Source organism: Castor canadensis, chromosome 5, assembly GCF_047511655.1.
Source record: "Castor canadensis chromosome 5, mCasCan1.hap1v2, whole genome shotgun sequence".
Lineage (NCBI taxonomy): Eukaryota > Metazoa > Chordata > Mammalia > Rodentia > Castoridae > Castor > Castor canadensis.
Window position 1 is genome coordinate 100,235,074 of NC_133390.1, and position 27,339 is coordinate 100,262,412.

Consider the following 27,339-nt stretch of genomic DNA (forward strand, 5'->3'; position numbering starts at 1 on the left):
TTGTATGGCAGTTACTATTTCAATCTCTTCACCTTAAGTCCATCCTACATGATGGGTATTTTACAATGCACTATGAAGTCACCTAACAAACACAGGAAAACAGGACACACAAAGCAGAGTTCATCACCCTGCTCAGTTTAAGAGAATTTCTCATCACTTCCTGGTCCTTGAAGGACCTCATTTTTAGCACCAGAGCCCACACTGCCTTCCCCATTCCCCATGGGTATTCATTCTGATCTGTTAAATAAACTCCTATGATGTAGGTACTCTTGTGCAATGTATACTATTGATATCTGTGTATTAATTTCTGGCATTGTTAGATATAGATACAGATAAAAAGCCAGAGGTAGAGACAACACAGATGCTGAAAATCAGAGGAACAAAGTAACCAGGCCAAGATAACACAATTCTTCCATAGTGCAGCCAGAATTCAACCATCAGTCTCTCGGTCTAAAACTGTCAGTCTTCTCTTCCTGAGTGTAAAATCTGTAGGAAGAAGAAGATTCTCAATGTGTTCCTGAAATTCAACTCTTTGGAAAAAGTTATTGAATTGAGTTTAATGTTTAACACTCTGGATGAAAATGAAAAAAGTTCATTATTTTCCCCTTTTCACAGAAGTGGGATGAGGAGGGCAGAGGGGAAGAGTGCCTTAAATTTGACTTTTGAGAATTAAATTTGTCATCTACCACATATTGTGAGGGTGATGAATTTGAGAATGATGGAGAGATGCCATCAATCTTACAAACTAAACAAATTTTTTTAACCTGGCATACCCCTATTTAAAACATCAGCTGTCATCTGAAATGAATTCTGTTTCTAATTTGTCTTCATAAATAATGCAGCTAATTGAAAGGTAGTTACAGTGAAAGTCTTTAACCTCTTTCATCTCCAATTTGGGGGCAATCTCTTTGCATTTCCTAGAAAGAATCTTCCACTCCTCATATCAAATAAAACCTAGACAGCACTGATCAGAACACTGAGATAAAAAAGAAAAGAATCCTTTGTTTGAAGAATACCACACTTAATGGTTTTCTTAATTTTATTTTTTAAATTTAATATTGTCTTAAAGTGTGAAACTCATGAAAATATAAGGAAATTTATTCAAGCTCAAAGTTTCACTGAGGAGATCTTTATTTTAATCAAGTTTCTTGGTTGTACGTATACTTTCTTCTGATCACCCAGTTTCTGCTTATTTGTAAATAAGGTATAACCGTGACTTCTCCACATCATATACTTACACATACAGAAAAATCTCTAGACTATGCTCTGGGTAATCCTTCCTTTTTTTATTTTTTCTCATTTTGAGAGAATAAAAAGGGACCATTGAACAAAAACAGATCATGACCATTCCAAGCCACTAGAAATGAATAATTCTTTTATTAGAGATTGAAGCAATTGCAATTTCTTTAACCAAGGTTTCTCCTTGGAGATGTGACTAATTCAATTTGTTTATTTCTGAATGCTAATAAACTTGCATGCCAAAAGCATGAAAGAGAGGAAAAAGAACTCTACAAGCATTATATTTTAAATCATTTATTTTACCTCTCTGGGAAGGCCGATTTCAGCAAACACATCCAAGGAAGTGCATGATTATGAATGGAGATTTGAGCTGAGTGTCTTTTACAAGGTTGTTATTAAAAATGGACATTCACGAAAAATTTAGTGAAGTATATAAAATTATAGCTAAAACCTTACAAGTTATTTAAAATGCAAATTACATAGCTAACTACTAAAAGTTTAGATAAAAAAATTATTATAGTATCTAGCCACCGGCCATTAAAAAGAATCTATTGGTAGCAAATAAGTTCAGTCTACATTATTATTACTTATACTTAGTTATATCTACTAACACCTGCCTCTCAAAAATAAGAAAATTTAACATTAAAAACTATGAAGAGATGGTATATTTTGTAATAGAAAACATTGGCAAAATTCCAAAAGTTAGAAAGGCTGGAACAAGTTTTTCCCTAATAAGCAAATCCATCTGTGTGAAGTTCTTACACCTTTTAATAATCTGTCATTAAATACTTATGTAATCTGTAGAGTGAGCAAGATAATAGTCTAAGTATTTCACCGGCGTTTACTTACATGTAAGAGTAGAAGAGTGAAATGGATGTAGGCTAGAGGGAGGCAAGTAGAGGAGAGATGTAAAGAGGAGGTGATGAGCCAAAGCCGGGGCACTGGTAACCACACTGACAGTGCAGACAAGCAGCAGATGAAAGTAGAAATTGTGCTGCCATAAAGTCTAGGGAAGATTTAGGAAAAAAACAGTGGTTAAAAATGTCACAGTCCATCAAGAAGACAATGTAAAAGCCACTGTTTGGAGTTGATAATTAAGAGGTCACTAGTGTCTTTCATTTGGCCTACGTCTTCATATCATTTTTATAAAACTATACACATATGCAAAACAGTTATATATATTGTGATATGTTATTATATTATGAAAATACACTACTTTAACTCTTAGCTCTCTTTATTAAAATGTACCATAAAATTTTCATGTAACATTTCTTTTAGAAAGAGTAGGAAATACTCTGGAATTAATAGGTATAGGTAAGAACTTTCTCAACGGAATCCCAGCAGCACAGCAACTAAGAGATAGCATAGATAAATGAGATTTCATAAAACTAAAAAGCTTCTGCTCAACAAAAGAAATGGTCTCCAAACTGAAGAGAATACCCACAGAGTGGGAGAAAATATTTGCCAGCTACACATCAGACAAAAGACTGATAACCAGAATATATAGGGAACTTAAAAAACTAAATTCTCCCAAAACTAATGAACCAATAAAGAAATGGGCAAGTGAACTAAACAGAACTTTCTCAAAAGAAGAAATTCAAATGGCCAAAAAACACATGAAAAAAATGCTCACCATCTCTAGCAATAAAGGAAATGCAAATTAAAACCACACTAAGATTCCACCTCACCCCTGTTAGAATAGTCATCATCAGCAACACCACTAACAACAGGTGTTGGCGAGGATGTGGGAAAAAGGAACCCTCTTACACTGTTGATGGGAATGTAAAGTAGTACAAACACTCTGGAAAAAAATTTGGAGGCTACTTAAAAAGCTAAACATTGATCTACCATTTGATCCAGCAATACCACTCTTGGGGATATACCCAAAAGACTGTGACACAGGTTACTCCAGAGGCACCTGCACACCCATGTTTATTGCAGCACTATTCACAATAGCCAAGTTATGGAAACAGCCAAGATGACCCACTACTGATGAATGGATCAAGAAAATGTGGTATCACTGACGAATGGATTGAGAAAATGTGGTATCTATATACAATGGAATTTTATGCAGCCATGAAGAAGAATGAAATGTTATCATTCTCTGGTAAATGGATGGAATTGGAGTGAGGTTAGCCTGGCCCAAAAGACCAAAAATCATATGTTCTCTCTCATATGTGGACATTAGAGCAAGGGCAAACACAACAAAGGTATTGGACTTTGAGCACATGATAAAAGCGAGAGCACACAAGGGAGGGGTGAGAATAGGTAAGACACCTAAAAAATTAGCTAGCATTTGTTGCCCTTAATAGAGAGAAACTAAAACAGATACCTTAAAAGCAACTGGGGCCAATAGGAAAAGGGGACTGGGAACTAGAGAAAAGGTGAGATCAAAAAGAATTAGCCTAGAAGGTAACACACACACCCAGGAAATTAATGTGACTCAACTCCCTGTATAGCTATCCTTATCTTAACCAGCAAAAACGCTTGTTCCTTCCTATTATTGCTTATACTCTCTCTTCAACAAAATTAGATATAAGGGCAAAATAGTTTCTGCCGGGTATTGAGGGGAAGAGGGGGAGCAGGAGGGGACAGAGTGGGTGGTAAGGGAGGGTGTGGGGGCAGGGGGAGAAATGACCCAAGCCTTGCATGCACATATGAATAATAAAACAATAAAAAAAAAGAAAATGTGATATCTATACGCAATGGAATTTTATGCAGCCATGAAGAAGAACGAAATGTTATAATTTGCTGGTAAATGGATGGAATTGGAGAACATCATTCTGAATGAGGTTAGCCTGGCCCAAAAGACCAAAAATCATATGTTCTCCCTCATTTGCAGACATTAGATCAAGGGCAAACACAACAAGGTGACTGGACTTTGATCACATGATAAAGTGAGAGCACACAAGTGAGGTATGAGGATAGGTAAGACACCCACAAAATTAGATAACATTTGTTGCCCTCAACGCAGAGAAACTAAAGCAGATACTTTAAAGCAACTGAGGCCAATAGGAGAAGGGGACCAGGAACTAGAGAAAAGGTTAGATCAAGAAGAATTAACCTAGAAGGTAACACATATGCACAGGAAATCAATGCGAGTCAACTCCCGTATAGCTATCCTTATCTCAACTAGCAAAAACCCTTGTTCCTTCCTGTTATTGCTTATACTCTCTCTACAACAAAATTAGAGATAAGGGCAAAATAATTTCTGCCAGGTAGCGAGGGGATGGGGGGGAGAGGCAGGGGTGGAGGAGGGGGGAGAAATGACCCAAACATTGTATGCACATATGAATAAAAAAAAACATTTCCTTTAGTATTTTTCTTAATGTATTTTAAAAAATATTTATCAGAAATTATTTGAAAGAAATAAACCAGAAGTGAGATTAGTGAGGCTTTTCTAAATACTCTGTTTTTCTTTCTCAAGGTGAATGTTCCCTCATATAATTGGCTGTGATACTCTTATCTCTAAAACAGGAGATTTGGTTACTTTACTCCTCAGATTCCTTCTAGATATGATTCTAGTTTATGGAAAACAGTATTTTCACAAAAGCATCAAGTGTATTTGTTCTCAATAAAAACATTTAAGCCAACCACTCATTTTATTAAACTAAATTTGTTTTGTGCCTTGGATTTCTAAGATATGAATTCTTTAAACATTTTTAAATTAAAGTAGAATGGTATAAGATAGTTATTATGCATAATCCAGTAGTGTTTCAGTTATTAGATGATTTATAATAAATTGGTAATTTTAAAAATTCTATACAATTGTAACACTTTAGAGTTGAAGTAATTTTAAGGCCACTGGCTAATTTCTTCTTATTGCATAAGGAGATTAGAGTGCAGACATTTAGTGACTTGATGCAGGTCATTTGTCAGCGTGGATTCGACTGCGCCACTGTCGCCACCTGATCAGCATGGACGAGATGTAACTGGCAAACTCGTATGAACACAAGCATTCCTGATGACTGCTAAAATCTAGTCTCCATTGTCAAATTGTTGGTCTCCAGGCTTGGCAATGTCTGCATTAATGGAGAATGCAATAGTACTGAAAATCTTCCAAGAATTCCCATGCTGCCTCTGTGCTCTGCCACCAAGTGCAATTGCTTCACTTGAAATAATGCTCCTTACCTGGAGACATCTCAGACTGGCTTTCCCATGCTGCCTTTCAGGAGAGAGACAGTAGGCCAGGAATGGTGCTGCCCAACAACAGGGACCAATGCCCTGTTGGATCCTGTTATAAAAGAGGCCTGGGATCTTGTTATAAAAGAGGTTTTAGGGGAAGCAATCATGGACTACCTTAGTCTTGACCCCCTTGACATCAGACATATGACAGTATTGTAAAACAGTATCATGAGAGAACTGTATAGTGAGATTCTTCCATGTATATATATAGTACATATATACTTTTTAATAAGTGCCATTATAAAGACAAAAATACATGTGGGATATTTTTTGGATGCCATGAACACCTTTAAGAAGTTGAAGAAAATTACAGGTCCATACTCCATAAAAACAACTTGCATTCCAAAACTTTGCAGACAACTTCATGGGCTCAAAGTGAGTTCACCAAGGTGAAGATCCCAGCTTTGCTGAGCGCTCGTTGCATCAGCAGTTCAAACAGCCCTGTATGGGAAGCCAAGTGGTGCATACTGTCATGCTCATGACTCCTTACCCAGGTAGTATGGACTCCTCCTTCACCACGTTTTGTGCCCTTATCGTTCTCACAGAGGCTGACTAGTAACTGCAATATATACACCACCACAAAAACCAAGATCTTAGAGAGGGGACCCTTTATGAAATGACTTCATCTGAAACTCTTTGTTTCAGATGCAGGGAGTTTACTGTAGCATTAAGAAAAAGCATGAAAAGCACCAGAGACTCCAATTCAAAAAGTAATAGCAGCCCGGATCAGTGACTAATTCACAGAATAGAAAAAAAAAAAAAAAAAAAGGGAGAGAATGATGAAATGAAAGGAAATAATTTCAATTGGTCCAAAGTAGTGAAATCCATAGTCTCTTCTCTCTTCTGTTACTGTACCATGGATCATAAAAATATCTACTATGAACTTCCATTAAGTACCAAACACTACTCTCTTTTCCAGGTAAAATCCTTAGGAAAGGAGCCAATTCAAGTTTCCTGCATTGAAAAACATTTCAGCCTTCCTAGAAACTAACTCAAAACACAGACTACTGTGAAACTCAGTTTTCTAAGTAAAGTCTTTCAGAAAAATATGCAAGCAATTGTCTTTAAGGTCATATTATCAATCTTCAAATACAAAGTGCTTAAATTCTTCTTGTACTTCTTTTAACAAGATTGATATAATTACAGTGTCAACTGACATTCTTAAGGTATTTTTGAAAAGAAAACTTCCGTGTTAGAAGAAAACTTCAGGCATCAGAATTTCTATGAAGGTGTAGTGTGAGGCGCTTTGTCTGGCATCTTCTGCAGAATGACATCCAAGAGGCTAAAGCTCCAGAATGACTGCAGCCATGAAATTCACATTTCTCATTAGTTTAATTCACTCACAATTTATATACAAATTTCTCCTGTGCACTATGACCAGCATATGGAGATGAAAATTAGCTATTACTAAAGATGAACTATAATATCCTTATCCAACTCCAATCTTTGACCTTATGTCATTAAAACAGAACTTGGAAAATTTAAGGGCAGTGCCGTTAAGGAATAAGAGAAGAGATTAATGATGGAAATAGTTAATAACTGCTCGGGTTTAGAAAACTAATTACACTTGTAACCAAAATTTCGTTGGTGACTAGAGTGTTTATTTTGCCTTATCATAAAAACCAGATATTATTGATTCATATAAATCTTTACTTTGCAAAATATTTTTATATTAGACACAAAAGTTCACCAGCTCAGCCTTTACTGATAAATACCTCATTTGCATTTATCAATAGTCCTGCTGCTCCTAAGTGTTTCATGACTCAAAGAATTTATGGTGGCAGTTGGGGAATGTTACCAGCAGAATATTTGATAATGGGAAGGAGAAACCTCTTGCTTAGACCATTAATCCTACAGGAAGAAGGTGCTTCAATTTATTAAATATTCATGTGCTGCTGTTCCACAACTCATGCTTGCTGCAGATATAATCATTATGATATTGAGTTCCCTAGATATTAGTGTCTTACTTCTATTTGTATCTTCATTTGACTTTGGAAGCATTCCCTCCACTATAACCCATTTTCTCATGTCAAAATCATACCTATGTCTATGACATCTTTACCTCTTTTCCTTGGCCTTCTCTTGTTTCCTATAAGACATGCTAAGAAAAAGAAAGGGAGTTTATATTATAAAATTAAGTGACACTGGCTGATTTATATTCCAAGTGCCATAATTCTAGAATAATTTATAAGATGCTAATATTTTTATATGAATGAACTGGTTAACACCCCCATATAAATAAAGTCAGCAATTAAATTGTCCTTTATTAGGGGCTACCTTTTTAATATAATAATTACTTTAGAAAGAGACAGGAGATAAAACTAAACTGCATCTTTGTGTTGTTTGAGTCTATAGACTATAGACTCAACGAAAAAACCACATTTATGTAAATTACTTCAGTGAAAACAATAAAGAGCATTTACAAATCACACAGGAAGGAATGTGATTTTTTTTTCCTGTTTATAATACTGCATATGTGCATTTTAGGAAGTTTATAAAATTCAGAATCATACAAAGGTGATGTAAAACAGTAATTGAATCACTCACATATTACATTTAAGAGCATTTTGATGCAGAGTAAATATATTGCCATCTACATTTAACATGGTAGTTTTAACCACGTTTGAGTAACTCTAAGCTCTTTGGCACATAATCTTGGTAAAATTTTTTTGAGGATTGAATTACAACCTTGAATCGAGATCTGAATCTAATTCTGTGTCTGATATGAAATGAGATCACTGGAGTTAGTAACCAGCATGGCCTAGCATCCTCACTGCATTGTGGTTCTTTGCTGTACTTGTTGACTATCAGCACAAACTAATAAATTTGTACTTCACTGGGTATGATACAAATTGTACGTCATAGAAATATTCAAACACTTAGAGACTCAAACTTTGTTTATGCTTGTAAATTTCTATTTGTCCTTCCCCATCATTTTCATCTTTTAATATCAAAACATCTTTTTTTTTTCTTAGCTCTACAAGGTAGAATTGTGCTTGACAACTATCAGCTTCTACAGATATTTTTACAATAGAAAAACCTTTCCTTTTTGCCCCTACATGGGCAGGTCGATTTTCATTGAAAATGGCTTCAAGCTGGTTCTAATATTTACTCACTTATGCAGGTGCGTTCATCCACATGGAGTCTGTATCCTGTATCACATTCACAGTGGAAGGTGCCCAGAGTGTTAATACAGCGCTGCTGGCAGCCTCCATTCACCACCGCACATTCATCGATGTCTAGAGGAGGAAGACAGATGGCCAGGATTACAATGTCATTCCAATGTCAGCTTCGGAGAAGTGGCACGATATTTCTTTGATACACAGTATGTGTTATATTGTACAAAGGCAGCATCTCTGTTGCCACAAATCTGTGCTTGTTTGATCCATTTTACTCTACCATGTAAACAAGAAAATGTAGATAGAAACTTTATTGAGCTTTTTAAAGCCAGCAATCATGAGCATGGGTGAGCATGGGTATTGTCTCACAATTTTCTATTCTTCACATACTGGCTAATTAGACTGATCTGAGATATAGATATTTCCTTGGGGAAGGAGAGGGATAATGATCCTCTCTATCTGAAGTAGCACACGCTAGTAGATAAACACCTATTATTGGTCTGACAGTGCTGAATAAAGCCAGTAATGGAGTTAAGACCTTGAATCTCCTTCTCATGTGCTTGGTAGACATTGGGGCAAAGATAAATTAAAATAAAACCATCCTTTGGTTAAAAATATAACAGTACAGTTGTTCTGCTGATTTAGCTTGTTCCTTCCCATTCAAACAGTGATTTTTGGAAATAGCATGTTCATTTGAGAGGTTACCTTAACTTTAAAAAACTGGAAAGAGGTCAATTCATAATCACCTATGTTTTATATCAGTCATGGTCATGACAAATGAATATGATATTCATTTTTCATTAGGAAAAAACCATTTAACCTCTCAGAACCTACACTTCTTTGTGCCCTATATAATCAGTATTAACATATCCAAAATCACAAAAATAAACTATCCACAAATCTAGGGAATGACTTGTAGGGAATCAGTGAATGAGGAGCTTCTAAGTTTTCTTGTTTGGATGATTTTAAAAATGAAAATCACATCTAGGTGTGTTTGCACATACCTATAACTCCAGCACTCTGGAGGCTGAGGGAGGAGGATCTTGAGCTCTAGGCCAGCATGGGTTGCACAGTGAGACCTGTCTTAAAAAGAAAAAGAAAGGAAGAAGAAGAAGAAAATAAAATCTGTATTTGTTTGCAAATTTTCAAAGTTGTAATTATCTTCTGGTGCAGATGTGGAGATTTCATATGGAGAGGCATATGTCTCACAAAGAGAGTGAGTGGTCTGACTTTCTCTACTCCTAACATCTACCAGGCATTCTGGAAAAGAATGTTGGCTATGACTATTGGATGAAGTGAGTCATCCCACTGGACAATTAGCTTTCTATCAAGTGACATTATTTCCACAGGGAAAGATCCTTATTCAAGAAGACACTGAAAAGGAAAAGAAATATTCCTGCCATGATGACTCGTAGCATTTTTTGAGCTAACTCTCACGGTCTGTAATGCCTTATTCTGAACTAGATGCCAAGATAGTACCAAAGGAAGCAAGAGTTTCCTCTTCTTTTCATTTTTTGGGGATCAAACCCAGGGCCTCACATGTTAGGCACATGCTTCATCACTGAGCTAAATCCCAGCCCAATGCTCCTGGCATTGTTTTACTTTTCTTTTTTTAAATAAAAAATGAAAAATATGTATAAAGAATATATTGTCACAAAGCAAGTCCTACACTTTAAAATCACTAGCTCAACACATTTTACATAATAGTATTTACATACTATTACATACTATTATTTACATAATGGGACTTCCCTTCAAAAAATAAGATATTCTGAAGTAATTTCCAATGTTTTTATAGGAATTTTATTTTAGCGATAAGCTCTGACTTTTCAGAGCACTAGAATTTTTATTACATTTTGAGCCTGTGATAACCAAACCTCTGGATTTTTTTGTCATATAAACGAAAGTTAAACCAGAATTTTGCATTTGTTGCCTGTCTTTTATGCAGGGATTTAATATTTATCTGGGCTAAGTTTTTATCTTTCTGTCTTCAGGGTATTATTCTGCAGAGTTGAGATATAATTTTGAATCTTAACTCTGTCAACCCCTGACTTAGATTTTCTTCCCAGGTCTTTTATTTTGGACATATAAATAAAACTCTTAATTCCCAAGAATATTATGTTTTACAAGATAAATGAGTTTTCCAACAACAAGAATTATTATATATGTCATTTTTATACATTTAAATGCATTGAAAAGTGTATTAAAGCACTGCACAGACATAATTTGCTACTTCTGAGGAAGAAACAAAGGTGTCTTCAATGGGTGGAGTAGGTTGTGTGTATGTTAGAGGACAGGGTGTTGGATAAAGAGATTTTAGACATATTTAATTTTGCTCTAATTTGTTACTTGTATGATAAAACATACTTTTAAAGAAAGATGTACAATCTGACCATGTCCCCCAACCTACCTACAAACTTTTAATTTTCACTGAAAAACACCAAATCAGTGAAAATAAGAAAAATCACTGAGTCTCTTCTAAAGGTAAAAGTGGGTATAGATTTTGAGAATAAGCTTTCTTTTAATCAGTTTTGGTGTGCTCATAGTCTTAATCTACACCAGAATTATAACCAAGTACTCCACCATATTAGCAACACACACACACACACACACACACACACACACACACACATTTACAAACACAACCAAAGTCTACCAAACAGTCTCTGTACTTTAAGTTACATAGTCTTGGGAAAAAAATCATACCATAGAAACTTTTTAGCCAGTCACCCTTGCCTTCCTGAGACTCAGTTTCCTCATCTATAAAACCAGATAATAATGATGGTCACATGTACTATGCTATGATTTATTTTTCCTTCTTTGTTCATGCATAAGATTTTGATATACATTTTTGATTCTTGAGATTATATCTAGAAATTAAGTAACAGTAGAGCTAAAAATGTAAGATCATAAAGTAAGGGTACATAGCAGGAATAATGAATAATGTGGGAATTCAGAGGAGCAGAATCCATTTGGTTTAGAGTAAGAAGAGGATGCTTGAGAGAAAAAATGAGAATGGATTGAGTATAAAAGAGGGTGGGCAATCAGAGATACCATGGTGAGAATGTGCAGAGGGTCTGAAGTTAGGATTTAGATCTGTCAGGCTGGAGAATAGCGTTGACAAAAAAAAAAGTGAAACTGAAAAACAAACATAAAATCTCTTTTAGTCAATTTGAACAGTAAAGTGTTCCTCTTGATTTACAATACAATACACTTCTGGGGGCCAGGTGCCTGTAATCCTAGCTACTCAGGAGGCAGAGATCAGGACATGGTTCACAAACACTTTGTGAGACTCTATCTCTAAAAATACCATCACAAAACAGGGTTGGTAGAGGGACTGGAGGTGTAGGTCTTCAGTTCAAGCCACAGTACGGAAAAAAAAAAAAAACACTCTGGGCAAGTAGAGACATAATAGGCTGTGTTCACACACTAGCAAAGCAAACATTAAAAGTTAAAAAGAATCAATCACTTATAGAGCAGTACCAAATACCAACTAACTGGTTTCACTTTCTTTTTCTTTTTTTCTCTTTCAAAATATGGTAAATTTAGTGATTTTTTAATCAGTAGTTCTCCAACCTGGAAGCTCTTGGTAAGCATTTAAAAATACTTAAGTTTTCACTCTTAAAGACTCTTATTTAATTGGTCTGGTTAATAGGTCTACGAATCAAGACATTTTAAAAGACCCTACGTGGTTCTAATGTGGAGACATAGTCAAGATCTCTTGGTGTAGTTAGGACTTTAATTATCTAGAGATCTTAAAGTGCAAGTGCAGATTTGGCATATCTGGAGCTGAGATCTTGTATTTACAGGAGATCCAAGGTGATTCTGATGCATTCAGCCTGTGGGCCATATTCCAAGTAACAAGAGTGCAGATAGTCCTCTGTTCAACAATAAATGTCACATGGATCAAAAATGTGAAGATTTGACTCAACTTCTGAATTGTTTGATGACAGCAGACAAAATCAGCCCAAATGCCTAACTCAATATTCAGAACAAGCTACTTAAATATATATGTATAAACATATATATATATACATATATTTAATATATATACTAGGGTAAATAAAATTATAAAATATTTAGCAAAACCTCCAAAAAGCTACCAATATTTTCCACAGTATTCAGTCTAATAATTAGTAATTTAAAGATAATTTTAACATTACCATGAGAAATTATTTTCTTCTGTAAACCATAAAGGAAACTTTAGTCTTTTTTTAATGGAATATCTCTGATACAGAAAAAAAAACATGTTAAATTGCCATGATATTAGACACTCATGCTGAAGCTGTCACAAGTGATTTTCTTTTCCATCAAGATTCTGCCCAACAGAGTTAAAAACCAGAAATGTCAATATTACATTAAAATGCTATTATCAAGTATACTTCATGTGAAGAAACAATTTCTCAAAAAATTTTCTGAGTTATATCTTCATGTTACATGCCTACAGAGATGTAACATGCTCTTAGAATTGGAACTCCTGGACACCGATGGGAATAATGATAAAGGGATTAGAATTTTTCCATTATTATCACTGTGATATGGACTTAGAAATCTCATAGTATAAATGACTATCAAAAAGAATCAACTACATATGCTATTTTTCCTTTTAGTATCATTTCTGCTATATTTATCCTCAAGACTATTTCCCCAGATGGTCACAAAATATAATAGTGTAGGAGAATTCACATTATCATTAAATGTATTTTGCACATAAAAGCTCCCTAAGACAACAATAATCCACTTTTGCTACCACACAATCAAAATTATTTCCTATTATTTTTTTAGATTATATGACCATTTACTTGAGAACCAGGGTAGGATAAATTATTCTTCTACCTGACTTTTAATATACTATTCTCAGAAACTTGTTGATTAAAGGAAAGTATTCCTATGGTGCTTTATGTTGGAGATTGCCATGTAGAAGTATTGGGCTTGGAGGAAATATTGAAAGATGTGGTGAAGCTATCAACATTTTCATATGGCTTAGATTTAGTAACTAGTAATCATTCTGTATATTGAACCTGCTGATTTTTGCTTATAATGTCTTAGTGTATAATAAAATGAACTTCTGAAGGTCATTTTATATCATAGAGTTGACACTATAAATGTTCAATGAATAAATGAATGAGTGGTTTGAGAGCCACCCATATCATTCCATCTTGTCCTCCCATATTCACCAATGGGATTTTCCAGAATTGGACTCTCTGGCTCTGTATCCCTCTTCACCCTTGCAGCAGTCTTTTGATGTTTGCTTCTGACTACTCACAAGTAGCTTTAAACATTGAGGACACAAAATAATTCCTAAATTTGCTGATGAACAAGTCTTTAAGCTGTATCTATAGAGAATATTGATTGCTTGCCTTTTTGCTTGGTATGCATACATTTTTCTTCTCTCATTCTAAAAAACTCCTATGTTTCCCTTTGGGAAACTTTACCTCTTATTTTAGAGAACCAATGTAGTTTATGTGGCACTGATGAATCTAGATGGACTTTATTTGGTATGATCTCATCTCTTCACCATGGTGATTGAATCAGATTATATCTCCTCTAGCATATGGCTTTCTCATGAAGATTGAATTGGTTCAGATATGACCCAATCAGCATGAAGCTTGACATATAGGTTGGAAATCCTTGGGCACAGATGTTATCTTGCTCTGAAAATTGTAATGTATAGTTGTCAACTTTGGTTTCCATGAATGAAGCTACACTAAACATAAAACCAGTCAACAGGACAGAACTGAAAGGCTCACAGATAACTGAAGGAGGAGCCCTGATTCAACATCTGAAGTACTCCCTATGTCTAAACTTCTCAGATATGTGATCCAATTTTCTTTTTTTTATTGTTTAAGCATTTTGAACTGTGTGACTCTGTTGTTTATAAACAAAATCAGCCTAATACACAGTTCAATAAAACCAGTAAGCAGAAGTGCTCTAGTGCATCATCTGCTTATCTAAAAGATTGTTTGTTTGCTCTTGTAACAAACATTTTTTTAAAAGGGGAGTATAAGAAAGAACAACTGAACCAGGCACCAGGGGTTCATGCCTGTAATCTTAGCTACTCAGGAGGCAGAGATCAGGAGGATCGCGATTCAAAGCCAGCCCAGGCAAATAGTTCACGAGACCCTGTCTTGAAAAATCCTATCACAAAAATCCTGGACTGGTGGAGTGGTTCAAGGTGAAGGCCCTGAGTTCAAATCCCAGTACCGCACACAAAGAGCAATTGAGGGAGGTGAATATAATCATAACACATAATCTACAACTAAGGAAATATCAAAGAAAATCCTATTGTAGTTAAAAGTAAGGTGTTTTAATCATTTTAAGCATTTAAAAAGTTATCCTTTGTAATTATTCTTTATACTATTTATTAGGAAACTGTATTCCTCAATATTTTAATGAATTTGAGCACTTGTGTCAATTCTGGCTTATTTGTATCAGAAAGGATAGGGATCGCCAAACTACCTGTACAAAGTCATCATTCATCTGGTAGTGCCAAGATTGAAAAAGATGCTTTTTGAGTGGTTTCCTATAATGGGGCCTCTGGGCCATTTTCTCCCAACCTCTGGCCTCTGCTTTCTCCTATTTTTTTTATCTTGGAAGCTACAACCTATGGCAGGTTGATGTTCAGATCTTAGTTAGCAGGAAATCAGTGAAAGCTGGTAACTTATTTTCTTTTATAAGATTTTTAATTCTACAATTAATGTAACAAATATATTTTCTCATTAAGAAATACTCCATTAATACAAAGCAAAGTCCACAATTGATACAATACTTGATCTTAACCTTCTCCTTGGAATTATACTTGGCATTCTACCAATGTGTTTAACATGAATTCTGATAGTTTTTTGGATACAAAGTATTGCCATGATTTTTCCCTTGCTATTAGAAAAAAGTTACCAGTTTGCTAGATCAAGTATTTGCTAGACAATCACAGTGGAACAAATACTTAATTCTGGAAAGAGGCAAATGGGATTTTTGAGGATAATGAGAGTGAAAAGAAGGAGCAATGTTCAAAGGACTTGTGATTTTGTGTTAAGAATATGTGGAGAGTATGCACTTTCATAGAAACTATGATATGTTCTGTATAGTATAAGAGGTTAGAAGTTAAAAAGCTTATGCTAGAGATGTGGCTAGGGCTTGCTCACTATGGTTTTTTTTTTAATAACACTATACTATGTAATCATGCTTTACTTTGTAGGCAACGGGCACTAGCATGGTGAGAACAGGTTATAGAGATGGTAGACTGACTGCAGAGAAGCCAATTAATCACTATTGCCAAATTTCAGATGAAAGTTGATGAACCTCTGACCAAAGCTAATTGTAGCATAAATACAGAGATGTAGGCAGATATAAAGAAGTTAAAGAGAAGAAATGAATACGACCTCATTGTTAAGTGGATGTGACGGGAGAAAGAGTCAAGGTGAATTGTATTGAGCTTGGATGAATGATTATGACATTCATGGAAATAGCACAAGAGAAGAATTAGGTATTAGAACAGTTGAATTGAATATAAATGATTTGATAGGCAAGTGAGATAGAAATTTGGGGATATCTATTAGGCAATTTAGCATGTGAACTAAGATAAGGAGAAAAGTATGAGCTGAATTTTCAACTACCATCCATTGACATGCAGAACTCTGAAACACAAGTGTCATTCTTGACAATTTCCTCTCTTTCACCCATATCCAACCTAATACCACATTTCATTATATCAGACTTATTTTCCAATACATGTCAAATCTACTCACTTCTAATCTTAACTGTCACCATAATAATTTGACCTTCAAGGATGGTTGAAATAACCTAATAATGGCTCCCTCCACATCCACCCTTGGTCTCTCTAACACTTTCTCTATGATGCACCACAGTGATGTTTTGAAAACAAAAATGTGATCAACTCCCTAGTCCCTCATTATTGCCAGAATTTTATTCACTTCAATCACTTCTCGTTGTTCTTAGAATTAGACTGTGTACAAACATGGGCAGCAGATATCTGCATGGTCTGATCTCTACTGTGTTTTAGCAAATCTGGTCCTCTTTAAGTTCCTTAAGACTCTGCATTCTTATTTCCTCATCTTCTCTTCCTTTACCTAGTAAATATCTATGCATCCTATAGAAGTATATCCAAACACTCCCACCTCAGCAAGGCTGTAGTTGTCCTTCAAACCAGGTCATATTTCTGTCTTACACTCCCTTGGGACTATTATCATTTTGGAGCTATTAACTCATGTGTGTTGATATAGATTCACATGTTTTGTTGTTTGTCTGATCCCATTAGTGATTACCTGCTATAACAGCAAGTTAGTTTTGCTCATGATAGCAATCCCAGTATTTGATATATATTAGATGTTCTCTAATTTTCTGCTAAGTAAAAATGTGTTGGGTTATCTTCATATACATAGCAATTCAAGACACAGAAGTTAGTGATATCACTAATCAGAAGCATGTAGATTAAAAAGAGTAAAGAATTCTAATAGAAACACAGATGAGTGCCAACATTTAAGGCCGGCTGAGGTATGAACACCCAAAGATAAACAAGAAGGGTATGCAAAGAAATAGCAGGAAAACCAAGAATATGGCATCATGGAACCAAAGGCAGGGGAGGTTTTGAGAAAGAAACAAGTCACCCAACACAGGAGATGTCAATTAGGAACTGTAAAATGCCCATTGTACTTAGGGACAAGGATTTCACTGATGACACCAAGGAGGATGAAAATGCCAATAGTGATATTTTAACCTAGCAATTGAAAATTTGCTTTGTGTCACACATTGTTCTAAATTCTTTACATATTTATCTTGGCTTATTACTCAAAAGAGCCCTATGAAAGAGACACTGGTGTTACTCCTGTTTGCAGAGAGGCAAACTGAGATATAGAAAGTGAAACGTTTCAACTGAGTTGCTGGATTGGCTCCAGATTTCAGTGAGTAGAGTTGAAAAAGTGAAGACAAAAGAAGAAGAGTAGTTGCAATATGTGTTGTGCTAAGTTTGACTCTTAAGGAAAGGGGTGTAGTTAAGCAGGAGAGTGTGGCAGCTAGAGAGGGATTTTGAGGCAGATGAAACTTGCAGAAGTTTAAATACTAATGCAAAAGAATTGAATGATAAAAAGGGAGGGGATTCTCCAATCACTTGGAATCTCAAGTCACATTATTTTGTTTCAATAGCAGGTATATGTTGGGAGAGAATCCCGTAAGTCACAGGCCATATACATTCTTGCCATGTAAACTAAGAATGCACACCCTTGATTACTCTTTCCCCAAGATACTTCTCAGGGCTGTACTTGCACAGGGAAACAAGATAACATCTCTCTTGATAAAAAAAGCAGACTTGCTTTCACTAACTATAGCAGAAGTTTATTCCCCAAGCTCAGTAATACTCTGATATAATGTAATCAATTGCATTCAGAGATATCCACAATGGGGTCTTTGTGTCACTGCTATGGGACTTGTATGGACAAGGAGATTTGACACAAACAAATGAAACTCTGGCTACTGCTTTTGCCATGGGTACTAGTCCTTGGTTTCTGATGTAGGAGTCTCATGTCTTCTGTCAGCATCCATGATACATAACAGGTTAGCTTATTAACATGAAAGTAGGGCAAAATTTCCAGACCCTACACAGTTATTAACCCAGTATCATTCTTTATTAATAAAGCATGTTTTACTCATAAATAATCAACAGGCATGAGTAGCACAAGAAGATAGGGAAACTCCTTTGTGGCCCCCATGTGCTTCCATTTTGCAACAGACATGCTGTCTCTAACTCTGTATTGTAGTCTTGTGTGTGACTTCTCTTTGGTATGCTGTTAAGAACTGCCTGAGTTTGATTTGGCAATCTGATCCTTTGTGTTAGCTCAGAAGGGACATCTTTTGATGTCATGCTGGCATGTTTTCATGTGATTTTTAAAGAACAGGAAGGATGCAAATACCCAACCTAGGAAACTAAGAATTTTACAATACTGTTAGTTCTTTGAGGACAGAGATGGATATGGTATCTGTTTAGCTTGCCATTTTATTTTTAGTTACTATTTCAGTGATTTCCTCATAGTAGTACAATAAATATTTATTGGAAAAATTTAAAAATCAGTGGGTAAGTGATGATAGCTAAATTGACAGAACAAAAGATATAACTAAATGGACAGAGGAAAAGATAGATAAATGACAGCAAAGGAGATTAAGAAAGAGAAGTGAGAAAAGGTAGGGGACTAGGATCTTATAGAATCTTGGACCCCAAGGAGGATAGTCTCTGTTAAAAGTAATGAAAACTGTATCAATACTGCTTAAATTCAAGTAAAATTGTGATGGTAGATAATTTGGTAGTTTTGGATTTTGTAAGATTTTTTGCCACAGTGTGATTGTGGGTATAAGTTAGCATTTTATAGATCTCTAATTCTTTAATTTATTTACAATCCCAGAATAACCTAATTGTTCTTCCTTATGAAATGCAGGGCTTCCAAAGTCACACTTTTATGCATCTTTTATTTTACTGCCTCATCTATAACAAGGATCAATATTATCCCTGATAACTATAGTGTGAAAAGGCTCTGGCATATTATTATGTGAGGGAATAGAAAGCAAGAGAAATTAAGCATGTATAGAAAGTCTACTGCACACAACAATGTGACATATTTCATACTGTTTTTAACTTCATGGGATTAAGCAAATAATGGAAAAGAAAAGTGGGAAAACCATTAAAACTTGGCATAAACAAAATTCATATAGCTTATTTTGGTAGATTTTTTCTACTTCCAGTCTCATTTGGTCCAAAGTGTATTGATTCTCTTCTAGATCTCAAGGAAGCATCAGATCTTCTCTGGACTAAGAGGTAAATATGCTATTTCTAGGGATAGGTGAGGTATTAACTATGGGCATTGGGTTGGAGAGACAGAAACCTTGAATCAATTTCAGAGTTTGTTTCCCAGAAAAATGAATGGCATGCTCCTCAGAAATTTTAATATTTTGGATAGTGACTGGTTCTACTTTCCCTCTCAGTTGTGACTGTAGCATTTAGATAGTGATTAATATGCATTTCTTAAGTGAATGGTTAATAGAGACATAGCTGTAGAGGGAAAAGACAACCAATGGGAAACAGGAAAATCAACATGAGCCTTGGAAATGGGAGGCAGATAATGAATAATAATGAATAATATCTGTCTCAATGACTACTTGCTTGGCTGAGATAACTGGAATTGATCTAGGTATTATTCCAAGTCTCTGTAATGGCCCTGAGTACCTGACTCAGGTATGGAGGAACACCTGGAATCCTGAATACTCCAGGAGTCACACTTGGGAAGGTATGTCTTTTTCCAGATGTTAAGACACAGAACAGAGTACACACTGATGGTGCAGTATATAGAAAAATCTAAAGGAAAACTTCATGCCCAACCTCTTTCCCGTTGATTATATGAGCCAACAGGAAGCTCTTCTAGAAAAGTGCATGTATGGCTAGCATTTTAATTTCCATGGCTTGTTTGGAATAAGCTTTCTCTGCACATATCTGAGATTTGTGGAAAGAGTAAGATTTTTAGTGGAAATGAGAGGGAAAGACTGACACATTGGTGTTGCTTCAGGACCTGTACAGCTTTTGTCACTGGAAAGCTGGGAGAGTGCAGTGAATATCCACAAACTGAGAATTAAGAATTAGAAAAGAGTTATTGAATAAACCTGTCTTCCATTATCTTCCAATTTACCCTCTTCTCTTTTAATTGATTCCACTCCACATCTCAACAAAAATGGTCAAGTTAGCAAAAGTGAATGGGTTCTTGTTATAATATCCAGACATACTACAATTTATACTGTGCATGGGAGTTTGACAGAAGCTGTAATAATGATGCATTAGCATTAAGTTTGAAAGGAAGTAGTAATGCTTTTATCTGCACAGAACATTGTTCCCTCTTCTCTTCTTCTTGATTACAAAAATTCTCTCTTGGGCTTGGATAAAATGGGGACTTATTGCCACCTCTGTGCTCCATGATCACATCACCAAACCATAGAGTGGGCACAGGACCCCTGCCTGAGACAAACTAATGACTGGAGTCCCTACCACAGTGAGTAGACCAAATGAAGGGCATGTGTCAATACCAAGGACTTTTGCTAATGTTAGTAAGAGAAGCACTATCTTTTCTGTGGAATCCCACTATAAAAATCTGAAAGCTTACAGATTCCACCCTGGGAAAAGCCTGCCTTAGAATATTGACAACCCAATAGAAAGCAGAATCAGGAGATGAAATAAGACTTCTAAAACAGTGTTTAAACATCTGGATACAACTCTGCCTGAAGGTGAGTCCACATCAGGATGTTTCAATTAGACATTAGGCCTCCCTCCAATTAAACTACAATAATAACTACTTAACTTAGTGTGAAAAAATTTTTTTTTCCTCAGTTACAACTAATTGAGTCCTAATTAACCCAGGTATAATCTCAAAGTGAGGTCATCATCTTGGATGACTCAAAATGCATCTTTCAAGAAATGAATCTGCTTTTCCATATTCCTGAGAGGAGAGGAGTCACTTCTTCGTCCCTTCTGAATTCTCCTAAGATACAAATTATTCCATTTATACTGCATGAGTAACTCTATGCTTTGCATAATAATTTGGAGGTCCTAAATGATATGGCAACAAAACTGTTTCCCAGAGTAGGTAAAGATTTTTGACCACATGACTCTCTTAAGCTTATGTTTTGTGGTCGGTGGTTCTACATTCTGGGAAATCAAAAGAAAAAAGAAAGGAAAAGAAAAAAAGGAAGTGGTAGAAAGGCAGCTAGTTACTTTGGGTTCCTGCCCATATGCTGGATGTTTTACCACCTTTGCCCTTATGAATTTAAATGTGAAACTAAGACTCTAAGAAGTTAACTAATTTACACAAGTCTTATCAGTAACACATCTATAATTAAAATAAAACATCAGATATTTTTGGTGCATTGCCAACATTCTTTTAAATAATCATGCTGTTCAAACTTGGTATCATTGGTGGTTTGATAAATTCTGCTTTGTTCAAGTAGAATAAGGTAAATGGCTAAAAGATAGAATCCTAGAATAAACTCTGTTAACAATTTCCTTTTTAAATAATCTCCTTTCCTTCATTGTCCACATCAAATATCTAATTTATTATCTAATTATAGCCAATACCTAACAAGGTATCAAATGATAAGCTCATACAGGAGGGTGGTCAGAGATGGCTATATAGCATGACAAAGGTAAACTTTTCCACTAGATTTTACTCATGACTATTCTATACTTTCAATTTGTAGCTTTATAAAAAATATTTTCCATGTCTCAGACAAAAGAGGATAATGACTCAAGTTTCTCAATTTTCAAATGATTTCATGATGTTTTATGTTCTATCATATTTCCCAAATAATATTTTGTCTCCTGGGATGTCAGATAATAACTGTTGGCAGAAAGATTACTACCTCATTAGAAGTTGGCACATACTTATCTGTAATATTCCATATACAGATCCCTAACTTATGATCTTACATTTATGTAGGTTTATTTCCTTTTCTTCTATCTTACCAAAGAGCTATCTTCCTACCTATGTCACTCTCCTCCTCCTCCCCATTCTTCTTCTTTTTGGTGATACTGGGGGTTGAACTCAGGGCTTCACACTTAATAGGCAGGCATCCACCTATGCTTTTATCTTCCAGCTCTTTATAATGGAAAATTTCAAATCCATAACTGCTTAAACTTCTATTTTATTTTAAAATATTGACTTTGTTATTACCACTAGTGATATCATCTGTTAGTCTGCTGCTCTCTTCTGCCCTCCCTCTCTCCCTCTCTCTATAACGTTTGGTAACATTTATCCACATATAAGCTTAGTCTCCATTTCAGTAAAATGTGGTTATCAATTAGCCATTTTGCAGTCAATTTACAAATAAGAGGTTAGGGTACTGTGTATGCTTAATGACATATTATTTGTGGAAATCTAATAGACTCCTCAGATTGTCTTCACATAATGTAAAATTTCTTGTATTTTTGGCAAATGAGGGACAGAATTTTCAGGAAAGAATAGGAGATATAAAATATCTGTATTTTCACTCTTTTTGTAAGGACAGCAAAAATTTATATCATCATGCTTTGAAACAATTAAATCTTGTTGCTTTTCTAGTCTAGAGCTTCACAAGTCACTGACGCCATCTCTGTTCTACTCTAGTCTTCAGCAATTTTCAAACATGGGTATGTCACACTTACACCATATTCTCTACCTTGTCAGTATTATTTGTTAATATTTTGCCATATCATATTTCTCCTACAATCACCAGAAAACTCTAGTCCTGAAACTATCCACTGTCTCATTTTCTCTACTTCATACTTTTGTTGTTCCACTGCAGCATGTCACACAGCCATTATGTTTGTGCCTCTACAAATGCTTGTTTTCCAACAATACTCATTAGTATCTTCCATAAACCTTATTAGCTATTGGAAACCTCGAACACTCTCTTCAACTCCACATCTCAAGCTCTTAGTGACTCCCTATGAAAAGAGAGATTATCAGATAGATATAGTTCTTTTTTACATTGTTGCAAATCCATCTACAGACTTTTTTGTTCATACATTTATGTAGGTTTATTTCCTTTTCTTCTATCTTACCAAAAAGCTATCTTCCTACCTATGTCACTCTCCTCCTCCTCCCCATTCTTCTTCTTTTTGGTGATACTGGGGTTTGAACTCAGGGCTTCACACTTAATAGGCAGGCATCCACCTATGCTTTTATCTTCCAGCTCTTTATAATGGAAAATTTCAAATCCATATAAAAGATGAAAGACTTGTTGATAAATACCCAGGTAATCTATCTCTCTAGCTATCTAAATTATTTTAGTAGAAACTTTAAAATGAATTTCAAACATCATGAATAATTCAACATTTATCTCTTAGGAAAGGAACATTTTCTTTTTTTTGTAGGAAAAGAACATTTTCTTATATGTTGCCCCATTACTGCTATCAAAAACAAAAAAAATTGATAGAATAATGTTATAAAATATAGGAGGTAATATAGTATGTCATAATTTAAATGTGTGCAAAAATGTATATATTTCTTTCCTTTATTTGTGAGACAAGATCTCACTATGTAGCCCAGGTTGGCCTTCATCTTCCAATCCTCATGCTTCAGATTCCCGAATTCTGGGATTACAAGTGTGTGCTACCACGTCCAACAATAATCAGACTTATAAATACACATACAGCTAGAATTTCATTCCTTTTAAGTTATCAGGGGTTTGATTTCAACAACTACTTTGACTGCATTATCTCCTTCCTTTACATCCTACCCAGCTTACATTCTTGATACCTTTAAAGGATTGTCTCACATCTATCTCTTGTTCACCCTGCTCCTTCCATCCTTAATCCACTGCTTTTGGGTTATCAAGCCATTAATTCCTTGAAAATGCTCTTGGTGAAGTCGCCAAGAAACTTTCAGCCAAATCCAATGGGTATTTGTAGTTCTCATTTTATCCCAGCTCTTCAACACTGGACAGTGTTGACCATTCTCTGAATCATGTTGTCTTGGCTTCCTCTACATCACTGTCTCCTAATTCTCCCACACTATATCCTGTTTCTCTAGACTCCTTCACAGGCTCCTCCTCCTCCCCCGAGTGCCTCACTTTGCCTCCCAACTCCTTAACAGGGCATGTAAATTCCTTGAAGTCTTCTATTGCCAAGTCAGCTAGTTGCTCATTTGGATGGGTAATTAAGTAAACCTATTTTTCTAAATTTTCTTTTATTTCTTATTATTCCTATATATACTTCAGTCATGTTGAATCAACAACATTTGATTGGCAGTTCTTGAGCACTGAATGACTACATTTCTAAGCACTGTTGTTATACTATCTCATTTCATCCTCCAAATAACTTTGAGAAGAGGCTGCTAATAACAGCCCAAAATTACAGATGAGGAAACTGAGATACAAGGAATTTAGGCCTGACACCAGCACTGTGTGTCTTCAGTCCTACTTCTTGCAGTTTCTCTGTATTTCATTCTCTTACATCATAGGATATGGTTCTTCCTCTGCCTGGAATGTATTTTTCTATCATTCTCTTTCTGGTTAAGAAATCTTCTAAAACTCAGTGCATCTGGAAAATCGATGTAAGCTTCCATGATGGTGCGTAGACCCTGGGATGTATTTCTATCAGTGTGCTGTTGTGGTATCACAATTGTTGACTTCATGACAGTATATGCTGTCTTTCTTCTGTAACATTAGCTCTTATGGTGTTCATTTTCAGTAAGTATTTGTTGAAGAAAATAAACTTGTGATTATATAAATGACTTGAAACAGATTGGAGGTTTGTTTTCTAACTGTTTGTATATTACTTAATCAGGGACTCTCACACTCTAGCATGTCTACAAAACATGCAGGGATCAAGAACTTGATTCTATAGGTGTGAGGCAGACCTAAGATTTTGCATTTCTAACAAACACCAACAGATGTCCATGCTGCTTATCCTGGATCACATTTTGAATTTCAAGAGTATGAAATTGTCCTTGTGTGTCTTACAAAATCTTCAGTTTTGCTTTGTATTTCTGTAAAGGCAATTAAATTGTATGTCACTTCTCTGTCTTGTCTACTAAGACTTTTTATAAATGCTAGGAATGACTGATTTATCCAACTGTAGAATTTGAGAGGGTCTTAAGAAATAAACTCTAGACTCCTACCCATTTTAGCAGCCCCTCCTTTACCATTTTTAACAAACGACTATTCATACTCATATAAAACATTTTCAGCCTTAGTGAACTGACTGTTTATCCTTAAATCTATCTCTCCTGCTACAGCTTCTCCTAGTTCTTCATAGTTATATAGCATAAGCTCATTACACAATATTTGAAGGGAAAAAAGTGTATAATTAGGAAATTTTCCATCAGAAAAACAGGTTTTTGAAAACAGAAAAATATTATAAACAAGATGATATAAATACAACAATGCAAACTTTTGCTAATTTAATTATTTAGCAAATAATTTGACACCTTTTAAATTTTGCACCTCATTATTGAAAATAAATGCTTTACCTTGATTTACAAATTATATTTTCTTTTTGGTGAAATGTCTGTTTATATTTACTCACCATTTAATGACACTCTTCTGTTCTTTCCCTACCCCCTTTCCTTGCCTGATATTTATAAAAACTAAACACAGAGTTCATTAAGTTTGGCATTCATTTTTTTCTTTCTTTTTAAAAAAATTTTTGGTACATAACTTTCAACCAAACCTCCAGGAAAGATAAATTTAATTTAAAGTGCACCTCTAAACTATCTAGGTTTTAAGCATTTCATTAGAAATCCATTACAATAATTGTATTCCCTTTTAATGTAGTTACTTAACCTGCAGTTAAGAATGACTTCTATTATTATAAAACAGCTTATATCTAATCTGATGTTATATTGCCTGAAATTGCCTTAGAAATAGTAGCACTCATAAATTAAGTATAAATTTGCTGAATTCCAAACCCTGAAGTTATTGTTCACAAAAACTGGTGCCCTGATCATACTTAAATATCCCCTACTGGAATAAAACAATATTCCTTTCTCATGTTTCCTTCATTAATCTCACTCAAATCATAACTGGGAGAAAATAATTTAGTAATCTTTCCCTTCCAAGCTTAAAAATCATCAAAAATTCTTTTTCTCTAGAATTCATTTCCTATATAATTATTTATTGATAAATTAATACATGGTGTATATAACAGAGCAAATGAATAAAGCTAAACATAAAAATAAAACAATCCTATAGCCTGCGACTGGCCTTGGCACTATATGACCAGTTTAACACTGTGAGATCTAGACTATGTCCCAATCTGACCCTTGAGTCCCCATTCCACTAGGCTCCTCCCTCCCCGTCCCCTTCACTGTGCCCCCAGATCCTCACCTCATGAAATTAATCTTTCCCTCACTACTTCTCTTTATGTCCCACACACTCAGGGGCCATGCTGTCCCATGGTCTCCAGAGCTCTGTCCCTGACACCATACCATACCTCCTGCAGCACTTCCGAATGATGCTGAACAGATCCAATTTACCATTTCCAGGCACTCTGCCTAGAGCCCACAGTACTTTCAGAGGCCCGGATATATGTTTTAAGACCTTAAAATGAAAGGGAAAAACTAGTCCTTTTGATTAAAGAAAATATTTTTATAATAGTAACATACTTGCCTTTATACCAAGACCATTACAAGGTAGTCATTTTGAGTTATTTTTTATCATGGAGAAAAGTAAAAGTGTTTAGCGTTTACAAAAATTTTGTGACTCTGCTATCCACTACTGTCTTTCACCTTCAAAGACCTTAGCAAAGTATATCATTATAGAAGGAGCTACTACTTACCATTCTGCTATTCCGCTCCTGTTTATTCCCCATCAAATTCTGCAGAGTGACTATTCTATTCTATTCTCTCTCTCTCTCCCTCTCTATCTCTTTCTCTCCTCTCTCTCTCTCTCTCTCTCTCCTCTCCCTCCGCCCCCTTCTTGGCTTCATGAATAAGTAAACAGTGTAGTTGTCCTTTCTGATCAGTTGTCTTTTTGCTTCCCTACTGCCACCCTGTGGCCACTACTGCTCTCTGCCCTCAGCCATTAGAGGACTCTAAGCACAGTTGGGCGGGCAGTGTAGTGAAATCTTTCTGTGGTGTCCCTGTAGACTATTGCAGCAGCGAGCTCCACTCTAGGCTGGCAGCACCACAGCCCATTGAAGGGCAGCTTATCAGGGTTGAGCCTTCCCAACCAGTAATATGAGACTCTCAACACAGAGATTTCAACAGATGGATGGTCCATCCATTGTAGGAAATGAGATTGATGTTCCTATCCCAAATGCAGGCACACATTA

At 35.5% G+C, this 27,339-nt stretch overlaps 1 protein-coding gene across 7 annotated transcripts in view; it reads right to left on the minus strand.

Annotated features, from left to right (window-relative positions):
• The window catches only part of LOC109679873 (uncharacterized), a 518,055-nt gene that overhangs the window by 66,477 nt on the left and 424,239 nt on the right, over positions 1–27,339 (minus strand). For all 7 annotated transcript variants that reach the window (XR_012448046.1, XM_074073834.1, XM_074073833.1 and 4 more), the window contains one exon: positions 8,541–8,663. Coding sequence is in view for 6 of the 7 variants with exons in the window: in XM_074073834.1 (XP_073929935.1) it covers positions 8,541–8,663 (123 nt within the window). In the remaining variant the exon portion in view is untranslated. The remainder of the gene's footprint in view (positions 1–8,540; positions 8,664–27,339) is intronic.